At 40.5% G+C, this 13,202-nt stretch overlaps 1 protein-coding gene across 10 annotated transcripts in view; it reads left to right on the forward strand.

Moving 5' to 3' along the window:
* MBOAT2 (membrane bound O-acyltransferase domain containing 2) overlaps window positions 1–13,202 on the forward strand; it is a 148,555-nt gene that overhangs the window by 39,752 nt on the left and 95,601 nt on the right. For 7 of the 10 annotated variants that reach the window (XM_002812309.6, XM_054548410.2, XM_054548408.2 and 4 more), the window contains exon 2: window positions 5,440–5,585. The exons of 2 other annotated variants lie outside the window; for them this stretch is intronic. In XM_002812309.6, coding sequence (XP_002812355.5) covers window positions 5,440–5,585 — 146 coding nt within the window. Of the gene's footprint in view, window positions 1–1,706; window positions 1,730–5,439; window positions 5,586–13,202 lie in introns of those variants that run through there. One more of the 10 variants, XM_054548405.2, reaches the window with a different exon arrangement.

Below are 13,202 nucleotides of genomic sequence, written 5' to 3' on the forward strand. Positions count from 1 at the left end.
AGCATCTAATGGTTTAGTGTCTAGTGTTTCTGGGCCTGTGCATATGGAAGTAGAATAGCATGGGCTCTGGAGTAAGGGTACCTGGTTGTGCAAGGTGGCTGTGATTATTACATGAACCCCTCCTTGTAAAGCACAGTGCACTGCACTGCCTGGCACACATCTGGTATCTACTGAGCACCTACAGTTAGTGAAGGATGGTATATATAAATGGATTATATGGACACTATATTAATGTCTAGCACATAGTGAAAGCATAGTAGGCTCATACTAAGTACAGAATAAATACATGTTTAATAAATGAATGTATATACATAGTTTGGATTTTTCTTCTACAACTCGTACCTTTCACTTACTAGTATTTCTTGGTAATCTTCCATATCAAAATATACAGATTTATATAATTATTTTCACCACATTTTTAAAAATCTAATTTTAATTTTTAGTTTCAGGTTGGGCGTGGTGGCTCATGCCTATAATCCCAGCACTTTGGAAGGCCAAGGCAGGTGGATCACCTGAGGTCAGAAGTTCAAGACCACCTGACCAACATGGAGAAACCCCGTCTCTACTAAAAATACAAAAATTAGCCGGGCGTGGTAGTGCATGCCTGTAATCCCAGCTGCTTGGGAAGCTGAGGCAGGAGAATCACTTGAACCTGGGAGGCAGAGGTTTCAGTGAGCTGAGATCGTGCCACTGCACTCTAGCCTGGGCAACGAGAGCAAAACTCTGTCTCAAAAAAAAAAAAAAAAATTAGTTTCTTTTTGTGACTTGTGTGTTAGTTTCTTCCCTCCTCCTACCCGTCCCCACCCCGCCCCCCCCTCTTTTTTTTTTTTTTTTTTTTTTTGAGAAAGGCTCTCCCTCTGTCGCCTAGGCTGGAATGCAGTGGCGTGATCACAGCTCACTGCAACCTTGACCTCCAAGGCTCAAGCAATCCTTCCACCTCACCTGCCCAGTAGCTGGGACTATGGGTGCGCACCACCATGCCCAGCTAATTTTTGTATTTTTCTGTAGAGATGGGGTTTCACCATGTTGCCCAGGCTCAAACTCCTGGATTCAAGTGATCCTCCTGCCTTGGCCTCCCAAAGTGTTGGGATTGTAGGTATGAGCCACCTCACTTGGCCCTGATTTTTGAACTGATGTTTATCTTTCTCCTACTGGCTTTTAGGAGTTCTTTCTACCTTTTGAATACTAACTCTTTGTTACGTATCCTATGTGTGATATAGGTTCTTTTTCCTTCCACATTGTTACTTAGGATGTTTTTAGTATTTTTTTGTTGTTTTGTAGAAGTTTTTAATTTTTATGTAGTAAATCCGTTCAATATATAAAATTTATATTAAATTATTGTTATATCACATAAGATTATAATCTCTTACATTCTTGTCTAGGATATATACATATATATATAGTTTTAGTTTTCATAGCTAGGTTATGCTGCAGTAATAAACTATCCCCAAATCTCACAGGCTCAAAACACGAAAAGTCCCTCTTGCTACTTGCCCACTCATGGACTGGCAGGGGTAATTTGCTCCTCATCATTTCTGGAACATTGCAGATAGAACAACTCTGAAGATTCTTGTTCTGGCAGTTAGGTGTTCTGGCCGAGAAGCAACACACATCACTTCTGCTAACAATTCACCAACCAAAACTTGTCCCACAAGGGACTAGGAAATACATCCTCTGTCTACCCAGAAGGAGAAGAGAATCAGATATAGGTGACTAAAGACCATCACAGGTGTTTATGGACCATTATTCTGTTTGAGGTTTGTTTTTAAATGTGGTAGCCAGTATAATGCAGTGGTCAGGAATTCAAATTCTAGATCTAGACTACCTGATTTGTAACGAGTTACACTAGTTAAGCTGTTTCAGTCTTGGTAAATGGAGATAATAGTAGAGTTCTCCTCATAGGGTTATTGTGAAGATTAAATAGATTATAAATGTAAGGTGCTTAGAGTGTTGTGTCAGCTTGGGTCTTCTGAGGAGCAGGTGCCAAGGAGCAATTAGATGAGCAAGTGATGAGCTGGGGAAGTTGTCTGTGAGACAGTGCTCTGGGGAGCTGGCAGAAGAAGGGAGAGCTGCGGACTGCAGGACAGTCTCCTCTGGAGGAGAGGGGGAAGGATGGAAGGCTGGGCAGGGGGAGGCACAGGCTGTAGGGAGTATGGCTTTGGCATGAATCTAGGCAGGGAGCCTGGCTGTGGAGAAGTGAAGTTCTAAGGAGATCCCAGCACGGCCTTGGCATGAACCTGGTGATGGGTATCAAGTGTGCTGCAGATGATGCTGTTGGTAGTTATGCCCCTTGCGGGTGGAGATTTGAGGCGCGTGTACTCATACCTGCCACATAAGCACACGATTAATATTAACAACGTGGCCTATGAAACGGGAGTGTAACTTGGTTTTTTCCAAAAGGAAAACCAGTTACCCCATTTACATTAATTGGATAATCTAGGGTTTTTTTCCTACTGATGGGAAATATCTAGCTTTTTTTTTTTTTTCCCCCTACTGCTGGGAAATGGAAATGCTGCTTCTCTGTAGATGTGAAATGCTGTATTTGTATAACAGTCCCCTGTGGATGGCCCTGTGCATGTGTGCTCTGACAGTGTGTAGTGGATCTTCATGTGTGCCTAAGCCTCTTGTGCTTCTGTGCACTGTATCTGGGGTAAAGTTGTAAGTGTTGAATTTCTTGATAAAGGATATTATGTTTTAAGTTTTGGTGGCCATTGTCCAATTTTCTTTAAAGAGCTGCCCCAAGTTACAGTCAGATTAACAGTGTAGAGCACTAGCTTTCTCATGTCCCCAGCAGCACTGAGAGGTGGAAGACAGTGCCTCACAGATGGTTTATTTCACACTTCGTTGGTTATGGTTGAGAGAGAATATTTTTCAGATTTTATTGGACATCGATATTTGTAAATTGTTCATTCCTTTTGCCCAGTTTTCTATTGAGTGGTTCATAGTTTCTCATGGATATCCAAGAGTTCTGGATATGTAGAGGTAGAGGGTCAATCTCATCACTTTCTTGTTTTAAAAATCTTCCATGGTTTTGTCATCACTACGGGCTCAAATACCGTGGTGTGGCATACAGAGCCCTCACTTCTGAACCACCCGCTTCCAGCCTCATCTCCCATGATCCCTGGCCACACGGTGCGTTTGCGCTTTCATGTCCAAGTGCTTCCTTCATGTTGTTTTCTTCCTTAAAATGCCCTTTCCCTTATTGTCCAACACAGTGTTTCTCAAACCTTGAGGATCATAAGAATCTGTGTTTTCATTTTATTTTTTATACATATTTTTGGGCCTATCCCCCCAAAGATTTTGGTTCAGTGTCCAGTGTGAGGCCTGATCTCATTTTCTTTATCTGAACGATGACAATGTTGGAAAGAGATGATTTCAAAAATTCTGTAAAATCCTGTATGTGTGTGGTCCTCGACATATTCTTTCTTGGAAAGAATCATACTTCGTCTTGTAAAGTATGAATAGACTGATATGGAATGGGGGAGGGGAAGCTGCCCCCTCCTGTGATTGTGAACATCAGCGGGATTGGGAAGCGCTGCCTGCCCTGCTCGCCCCTCACTTCCTTTGTGGCACGCACCCCTTCAGGCTTGCTCTTCGGTGGTGTCTTGAAGGATGCTCTATATAACCATTAAAAAGACTCTGATGTTGGGTTGACGTTCCTTCCATATATGTTTGTTTTTTCCATTAGGTTCTAAAGTCATCCTGAGCTAGGACTGCGACTCATGCATGTTTAGATTTCCCATGTTTGCCCATAGTAGATACTCAGTAAATTTTTGTTATAATAATTAAATTAGGAGCTATCTGAAAAAGAAAGAAATGAGATATTTGAAACAAAGTTTTAAACTGTAAGAAGCCATGTAGATGTGAGTAGTTAATATGAAGAACACTAATTTTTCCATTCTATTCACTTTTTGCTTAATTTAAAAAAAAATGCTGTTAGAACCCTTTAGAAGGCAGGAAGTATTAGAACCTCTTGGAAAGACATTTTGCTTTTATTGAGTCTGTTTTAAAGAACAGTTGTTTCATAGACAATGTACAACAACGTTCTACTGTTTTTCTCCTTGAAATGTGAGAAAGAGAAGATACTTTTCTGTGTCTTTAGGCAGAGATATTTCTGTGGATCTATGGAAATAGCTACATGTAGATAGTGTGATTTGTTCACAATTGAGGTGCATGAAACACTGATTGTTTTGTTATGTATTTTTTTTGCAAGTTCCTAATGTCAATGGATTTTTTCCTTTATTTGTAGACTTTAAGGCTTATTATTCCTAAGATTCTATGAGAATATGTTTCATAAGGGAGAAATGGAGATTTTGGCTAGGTGTGATGGTTCATGCCTATTATCCCAGCACTTTGGGAGGCAGAGGCAGGCAGATTGTTTGAGCCCAGTAGTTCAAGACCAGCTTGAGCAACATAGTGACACTTTGTCTTTACAAAAAAATGCACAAATTAGCTCGGCATGGTGGTGTGTGCCTGTAGTCCCAGCTACTTGGAAGGCTGAGGTGGGAGAATTGCCCGAGCCCGGGAGGTAGAGGCTGCAGTGAGCTGTGATTTCACCGCTGCAGTCCAGCCTGGGCCACAGAGCAAGACCCTGTCTTAAAAAAAAAAAAAAGAAATGGAGATTTTCACCAGTCTGTCTTTACATACAATGAGAGATTCTTATTTTCAGTCTTTTTATTTGGAGGGAAAAGAGCAGCAATAGTCTTACCAGAGTGTATTTCACTTCTATAAGTCAAGAACAGTTTAGTTCCTAGTGAACTACGAGGAAATCTAAAAATTGAGGTTGGTGGACTTGAGCTTTTTGAAGGCTGCTTTGTCCCTTATCTAATTCATTCCTTCCCCTTGGGAGCCAATCCTTGAGATGCCTCAGAGCTCAGCTGCAGGTTCCCACTGTTACAGTGGTGATGCTTAGGCCGCAGTAGACTCCCCTTTACTCCTATTGCCGTAGACTGTCATGCATCCCACCAGATCCTCCAGCCCCTGGTGTCCTTATAGTCTCAGGGAGCCTGGGGACTTTGACCCCCCCAGAGCTTTTGCGAAGAAATTTAGTGCTCCTCTTTTTCACCAGTTACAGGGTTCCCTCAGTCATTAAAACAAGTTTCTCTTCCCTTTAACCCATAGGTGCCCTGAGCTTTTTGTTTCTGTGTCTGCAAACCAGTGTCAACCAGATTTTTCCAGGTGTCCTTCTATACCTCTCCCCATGTGGCCACACCTGTCCCCTGCCAGGTCTAGCAGAGACAGTGTTGGTGGGCAATGGCCCATCACTTGGAACTTGAGGCTCATCCTTGGGATTTCCCTTAATTTTTGTTTTTGTTTTGTAAACTTGGAAGGTCAATTTTTATGTAACCTTGGTGTTTTTGTCCTGAGAATTTCAGTGTAACATGATATGAAAAATTCAGGTCTGTGTTGCTAATACAAAATTTTAATTTTTCTTTACAGGTCAACTTTGTAGTGTGCCAACTCTTTGCCTTGCTAGCAGCCATTTGGTTTCGAACTTATCTACATTCAAGCAAAACTAGCTCTTTTATAAGACATGTAGTTGCTACCCTTTTGGGCCTTTATCTTGCACTTTTTTGCTTTGGATGGTAAGTAATTATTTTGATCCTTTTAAAATGAAGACTATTTGGATATATTTGAGAATTGAGTGTGTGGAAAGATACATTATGTAGGGTTTTGTTCTTATATTTACTTAAAAAGTTTTTTCTCCAGGCCAACTTTTAAATTTTTATTTTTAAAACAAAAAATAATGAATGGGAAATGGGCTCTGTCTCTCTTTAGTCTTAGAGGAAAATTTACTATTTATAATTTCTGAAAAGACAGATGAAAAGGATATAAAGGCATTTTATTCTGTCATGAGTAGTTCTTTACACCTATTTTGCAAACCTTTTATACTGACAGAAAAGCCATTTAAATGTGTTTTTGTTTGTTTGCCTGTTTTTTCTCTGGGCAAGTAGCTTTTAAGAGCCTGATAAAGACTATTGATAGAACTTTATTGCCATTTTTTAGATTCTGCCATTAGCAAAAGGAAGCTTTTTGTTTGTTCATTGGTCTGTTCTTCATGGGAAGAATTATTTATGATGGAAAGCTTTTATTTCTGACTTTTCAGATGGATGTTGGTGTTTTCTTTCATTAGGTCTCCTTCTCAATCCTCAGGACTACTCTGAAAGCCTTAAATACAGAAATACTGTACTTCCTGTTTGTTACAGGAAGTAACAAACAAATGTTAGCTGTGCATGCTGAAGAAATCAGAAGGACACATTGTCTTGGCAAAACAGCAGAAACTCTCAGCAGCAGTCTCTTTGTGGTCTCTTCCTGATCTTGCTTTCTTACGTGAGCACTTGTGCTGCATGCCCATCTGCTGTAGTGTTCACCATTCACAGTGAAGGACTTCTAGGCTTGCTCTTCTGCAGATTGTTGTTTGATACCAGAATTCCCTGAGAGGATGAAAAGGCACTCACTCGGTCTGTGCCTTAGTGGTTTCTGTTGTGGGGTGTAGAATCTGTGGGACTTTGATGACGCTTCTGTGTTTGTTCTAGGATGTTGTTTTTGATGGCTATGAGGATTGGAATACACTGATATTTCTTAATCTAATTTTTGCCTCTGGCAATTGCAAGTGTTTCCTAGAAACTCATGAAAAATTAATTAGCTATAATTTATTCAGTCTCTACCGTATTACCTGTGATAGGCACTGCCCTGGTAGATAGTGTTTAGTACTGAGATTTAAATATGACCTCTTAAATAAGACCCAAGTCTGGTCTTTTTTGCTTCATTGACATCACATTTATAGCATCACAGTTTTTTAAGGTTTCTCAGGTGATACTATTTAAATTTTTCATAAATCATGCCATGGAGTAGTGTATATTTTTCAAACTTTTGATTATGGAGCTTTTCAAACACAAAGGTAAAAAGAACAATATAGTGAGCCCTCATATGCCCGTCACTCAGCTTCAACAATTATTAAAATTCCACCATTCTTGTTTTATCCTTTCTCCAACTTATTTTTGTAGAGTATTTTAAAGCATATCCCAGTCTATACATTTCATCCACAAATAACTTTGATATTCAGTATATATTTGTGTAGTATATTTCCATAATGCGTTGGGAAAGGCTTGTAGTTCATATTGGCCAACTCCAGGGGACACCATTCACTCTGTGGTCTATGGAGACAGAGTAGAAGATAAAAATATAAACAGTATCACCTACAGTTGTGTAACATGGAGGTACTGCCAAAGATGAGGAGGCATCTCTTTACTTAGAAATCTTTTACTGAGGAAGTGTTCTGTTGCTGTGAAGCCTTCTTGGATGCCTTGTAACACAATGTCACAAGTAACCCGACATCGTTAATGTCAGGTAGCCTGAAGTACTTCAAATTATATGTGATAACCAGGATTTCTTATTTTTTCAATTTTTTGAGACACGGTCTCACTTTGTTGCCCATGCTGGAGTGCAGTGACGTGATCACAGCTCACTGTAGTCTCAACCTCCTGGGCTCAGGTGATGGATCCTCCCACCTCAGCCTCCTGGGAAGCTGGGATTACAGGTGCGTGCCACCACACCTGGCTAATTTTTTGTAGAGGTGGAGTTTCACCATGTTGTCCAAACTGGTGTTGAACTCCCAGACTCAAGCAGTCTGCCCACCTCGACTTCCCAAAGTGTTGGGATTACAGGTGCGAGCCACTGTGCCCAGCCAGGATTTTTATTTTTATTTTTCAAACGAGTTCTCTATTTTTTTCTTAAAGGAGAAAGCTTTCTGTATTCTTTCTTTGGAAAGAGGGATTGTTTATGCCTCTGTACCATGTGTAAGATAACTCTTTGCTAATTGGAATTAACTAATAGGGATATATTCTTTGATTTGCATTTCAGTACTTACTTTTGTAGGCTCAAAGACAATCGTATCTGCTATTGATTTTGACAACTTCCCTTTTGGAAAACATGTTAGTACTGTGTAAATATACAGGCATGCCTCAGAGATGTTGCAGATTTGATTCCATACCCCCACAATACAGTGAATATCGTAATAAAGCAAGTCATACAAACTTTTTTGGTTTCCCAGTGCATTTAAAAGTTATATTTATCCTATATTCTAGTCTATTAAGTATGCAATATAATTATGTCTAAAAAATACATACCTTAATTGAAAAATTTTTTATTGGTAAAAAAAATACTAAGGATCATCTGGGCCTTCAGTGGGTTGTAATCTCTTTGTTGGTAGAGGGTCTTGATTTGATGTTGATGGCTGCTCACTTATCAGAGTGTTGTCTGCTGAAGGTTTGGGTTGCTGTGGCAAATTCTAAAAATAAGGCAACAATGAAGTTTACCATAGTGATTGACTCTTCTTTTCACAAAATATTTCTCTGTAGCATGTGATGCTGTTTGACAGCCTTTTACCCACAGTAGAACTTTCAAAATCGGAGTCAAACCCTGCTGCTGCTTTATCAACTAAGTTTATGTAATATTCTAAATTCTGAATTAAAAGTACAGTCCAAGATGGCTGATTAGAGACTTTCAGTGTGCCTCAGCCACTTGGAAATAGCACGAGAGTACATAAAGATCAACTCTCTGAGCTTTAATTCAAGAAGGAAAACAGGAATTCACCAGAATTGTGAAGGACACCCCAGATCCTGAAGAGAATGCTGGCAAACAGCCCCAGTGATAGCATCCAGTTGATAAAAGTGAGTGAAACCCCAGTACGTGAAAGAGGCAGGGAGCCCTTCTCTATGACTCACCTTTCCACTGGAGATCTGAGCAACCCAGTCTGAGGGAGAGCATTTTGTTTCTCCCAAGCCCTGGAGCCAACTTGGGTAGAGGGTTGGAGTTGCTGTGAGGGACAGACATCGTGAAGAGCTGCAGACATTCTCCCAGACCTGGGATGGAGAACAGGACACCATTTTTAATCCAGGCACGTATGAAGCCAGCCATTCCTTGGTGACTCAGCAGCATGGCCGTGCAGGCATTTCAGTCTTGGGCCAGAGATTAGAGCACCTGCTCTGGAGTGGGGTAGGGGCCTCCACAGCCAGAATTGTGGAAAGCACCTCAGCTGTGGGGCTAGAATTGTGCTTTCCTCCATTGCAAGCCTGGGGCAGGAGGAGAGCTGCTAAGTTGCAGTTTCTCCTGGGCGGCAAGACTTGCAGCCAAGGCCAGCTTGGCGACCTGGAACTGATCCATGTGTGCCATTGTTGGGTGCCCCACTCTGCTCTACTGATACTGTGGTATGACAGGGCCCTCTCTGCTCCACCCCTAGGCAGAAATCCAGACATTTGGAGCACCTGTTTGCCTGGACCAGCCGACTGAGCCACCCCACCCCTCCTGGACGTAGATTGTGGTACAGTGAGGCTCTCTCTGCTCCACACCCGGGCAAATCTACAGGCATTCAGAGCATCTGCTTGTCTGGTTCAGCAGCCTGAGCCACCCCACTCTTCCTGGACATAGCTCATGGTTCAAGGGGACCCTCTCTGTTCCATGCCCAGGCAGATTTCCAAGCATCTGGAATGGCAACTCTTCTAGATTAGAAGTTTAAGCCATCTCCCTTTCCTTTGTAGAGAACATGGAGCCCAGATGGTTTCCCAGCTGCATGCCTAGGCACAATCCTGCATTCTTGGTGGCTGCCCTCTGGATTCTCCCTTGGCACTAGTGTCTGTGCCTGCCACTGGGGGATCTGTAGGCCAACCTGCTCTGTTTGGCCCTGCTCTTTGTGGCCCCTGCCTCCCTAGGGCTGAGTAGGGAGCTCAGACCACTATATACTCCACAAACCAGCTTATTGCCTGAGGCAATAGAGAGCTTCTGCCAGTAAACAAGGATCAAGTATATACTCAGCTATGTTGGCTGCAGCTGGCTTTCACCTGTAAGCACCATCTGTGGGCTTGTAGGTTGAACTCCACAGCCCAATATAAAACCTGCCAAAAGAAGCGTGTAGGGCTATAGAAGCAAAGCCAAAAAGCCCTACCTAGCATTCTCTACAGTCATACTCATTAAGCATGGAGAAAAAGGAAAAAGGAAAGAAAAAATAACATTATAGGGAAGAAAGAAAAAGAAAAAAATCTTACCTGCATGAAAATAATTACAAAAATTTAGAAGTGCCAGCATCTCTAGATGAGAAGCAACCAGTGCAAGAATTTTGGCATCATGTAGTGACACCACCAAATGATTGCAGTAGATCTCCAGCAATGGACTCTAACCAAAATGGAAACTCAGAAATGACAGATAAAGAATCAAATCATGGATTGCAAGGAAGCTCAGTGAGCTCCAAGACAAAGTTGAAAATCAACACAAAGAAACTTCTAAGGTAATCCAGGAAATGAAGGAAGAGATAAACATCTGTAAAAGAAATCAGTTAGAGCTTTTGGAATTGAAAAACTCACAGAATTTCAAAATACAGTTGAAAGCTTTATCAATAGACTGGACCAAGCAGACAAAAGAATTTCAGAGCTTGAAGACCAGTCTTTGGAACTAACCCAATCAGACAAAAATAAAAAAGAATTTTAATAAATGAACAAAATCTTCAAGAAATATGGGATTATGTAAAGCAACGAAACGTACAAAATATTAGCATTCCTGAGAGAGAAGGAGAAAAAGCAAACAACCTGGAAAAGATATTTGAGGGAATAATTCAGGAAAACTTCCCTAATCTTGCTGGAAGTAGCCATCCATATATAAGAAATCCAGAAAACATCTGCAAGATAGTATACAAAATGAATATCACCAAGTCACCAGACTGTCCAAGGTCAATGCTAAAGAAAAAATCTTAAAGGCAGCTTGAGAAAAAGGGCAAGTTATATACAAAGGGAACCCCATCAGGCTAACCTTACAAGCCAGGACAGATTAGAGAGCTATTTTCAGCATTCTTAAAGAAATTCCAACCAAGAATTTCATAACCCATCAAACTAATCTTAAGTGAAGGAGAACTAGGCTCTTTTCTAGACAAGCAAGCACTAAGGGAATTTGTTACCATCAGACCAGCCTTAGATCCTTAAGAGAGTTCTAACACAGAAACAAAAGAACAATACCTGCTACCACAAAAACAACATAAATATATAGCCCATAGGCCCTGTAAAGCAGCCACACAACAGAAACTACAAAGCAACCAGCTAACAATGTCATGATAGAATGAAAACCTCACATATCAGTATTAACTTTGAATATAAATGACCTACATGCTCCACTTAAAAGGCAGAGTGGCAAGTGGAATAAAAACAAAAGACCCATTCTTCTGCAGTCTTCAAGAGACCCATCTCACACATAATGACACCCATAGGCTCAAAGTAAAGTGTTGGAGAAAGATCTACCATGCAAATGGAAGGAAAAAAAAAAGCAGAGGTTGCTTGCTATTCTTATATATGATAAAACAGACTTTAAACTGGCAACAGTAAAAAAAAAAAAAGGGCATTACATAATGAATCCTACATGCATAAAATCACAAAATTACATACAATTCTACCTGGATAAAATTACGTAAAATCCTGCCTTTCAAGGGTTCAACTCAAGAAGAAGACTTAACTATCCTAGGTATGTACATGCGCAACATTGGAGCACTTAGATTGATAAGACAGGTACTTTTAGACCTATGGAAAGACTTAGCCACACAATAATAGTGGGGAACTGACAGCATTAGACAGATCAATGAGGCAGAAAACTAATAAATTAATTCTGGACTTCTAGTCTTCACTTGAATAGGTGGACCTAATAGACATCTACAGAATACTCCACCCATCAGCCACAGAATATATGTTTTTCTCATCTGCACATGGAATGTACTTCAAGATCAACCACATGCTCAGGCATAAAGCAAGTCTCAATACATTCAGAAAAACTGAAATCATACCATCTATACTCTTGGACTACAGTTGAATAAAAATGGAAATCAATACCAAGAAGATCTCTCAAAACCACACAATTACATGGAAATTAAACAATTTGCTCCTGAATTGCTTCTGGATAAACAATGAAATCAAGGCAGAAGCATAAAAATTCTTTGAAATAAATGAAAACAGAGACACAATATACCAAAATCTCTGGGATGCAGCAAAAGCATGTTAAGAGGAAAGTATACAGTGATAAACACCCACCTCAAAAAGTTAGATCTCAAATTAATGATCTAACATCACACCTAGAGGAACTAGAAAAACGAGAACAAACTAACCTCAAAGCCAGCAGAAGAAAAGAAATAACTAAAATCAGAGCTGAACTGAATGAAATTGAGACCCAAATTCCAACCAAAGACTCAACAAAACCAAAAGTTCTTTAAAAGGGTAAAGAGGACCAATAGATTGCTAGCTAGATTAACAAAGAGAGAAAATCCAAATAAGCACAATCAGAAATGACAAAGGTGACATTACAACTGACCCCACAGAAATACAAAGAGATCCTCGGAGACTATTATAAACATCTCTGTGCACACAAACTAGAAAATCTAGAGGAAATGGATAAATTCCTGGAAATACACAGTCTCTTAAGATTGAATCAGGAGGAAATTGAAACACCAAACAGACCAATATTGAGTTCTAAAATCGAACCTGTAATGAAAAACCTACCAGCCACAAAAAAAAGCCCTTGACCAGATAGATTCACAGCTGATTTCTATTAGATGTATAAAGAAGAGCTGGTAGCAGGGCACGGTGGCTCACACTTGTAATCCCAGCACTTTGGGAGGCCAAGGCGGTTGTATTACCTGAGGTCAGGAGTTTGAGACCAGCCTGGCCAACATGGCAAAACTCCATCTCTACTAAAAATACAAAAATTAGCCAGGCGTGGTGACACACGTCTGTAATCCCAGCTACTCGGGAGGCTGAGGCAGGAGAATTACTTGAGCTCGGGAGACAGAGGTTGCAGTGAGCCGAGATCATGCCACTGCACTCCAGTCTGGCCAACAGAGTGAGACTCTGTCTCAAAAAAAAAAAAAAAAAAAAAGCTGGTACCAGTATTCTACTGAAAGTATTACAAAAAATTGAGGAGGAGGGACCCCTTATTAACTCATTCTGTGAAGCCAGCATCACTCTGATACCAAAACCTGGCAGATGCAACAAAGCAAGAAAGCTACAGGCCGATATCCCTGACGAACATAGATGCAAAAATCCTCAACAAAATACCATAGCAAGCCAAACTCAACAGCACATCAAAAAGTTAATTCACCATGATGAAGTAGGCTTTATTCCTCAGATGCAAGGATGGTTCAACATATACAAATCAATGATTCACCACATAAATAA

Source organism: Pongo abelii, chromosome 12 (assembly GCF_028885655.2).
Source record: "Pongo abelii isolate AG06213 chromosome 12, NHGRI_mPonAbe1-v2.0_pri, whole genome shotgun sequence".
Taxonomy (NCBI): domain Eukaryota; kingdom Metazoa; phylum Chordata; class Mammalia; order Primates; family Hominidae; genus Pongo; species Pongo abelii.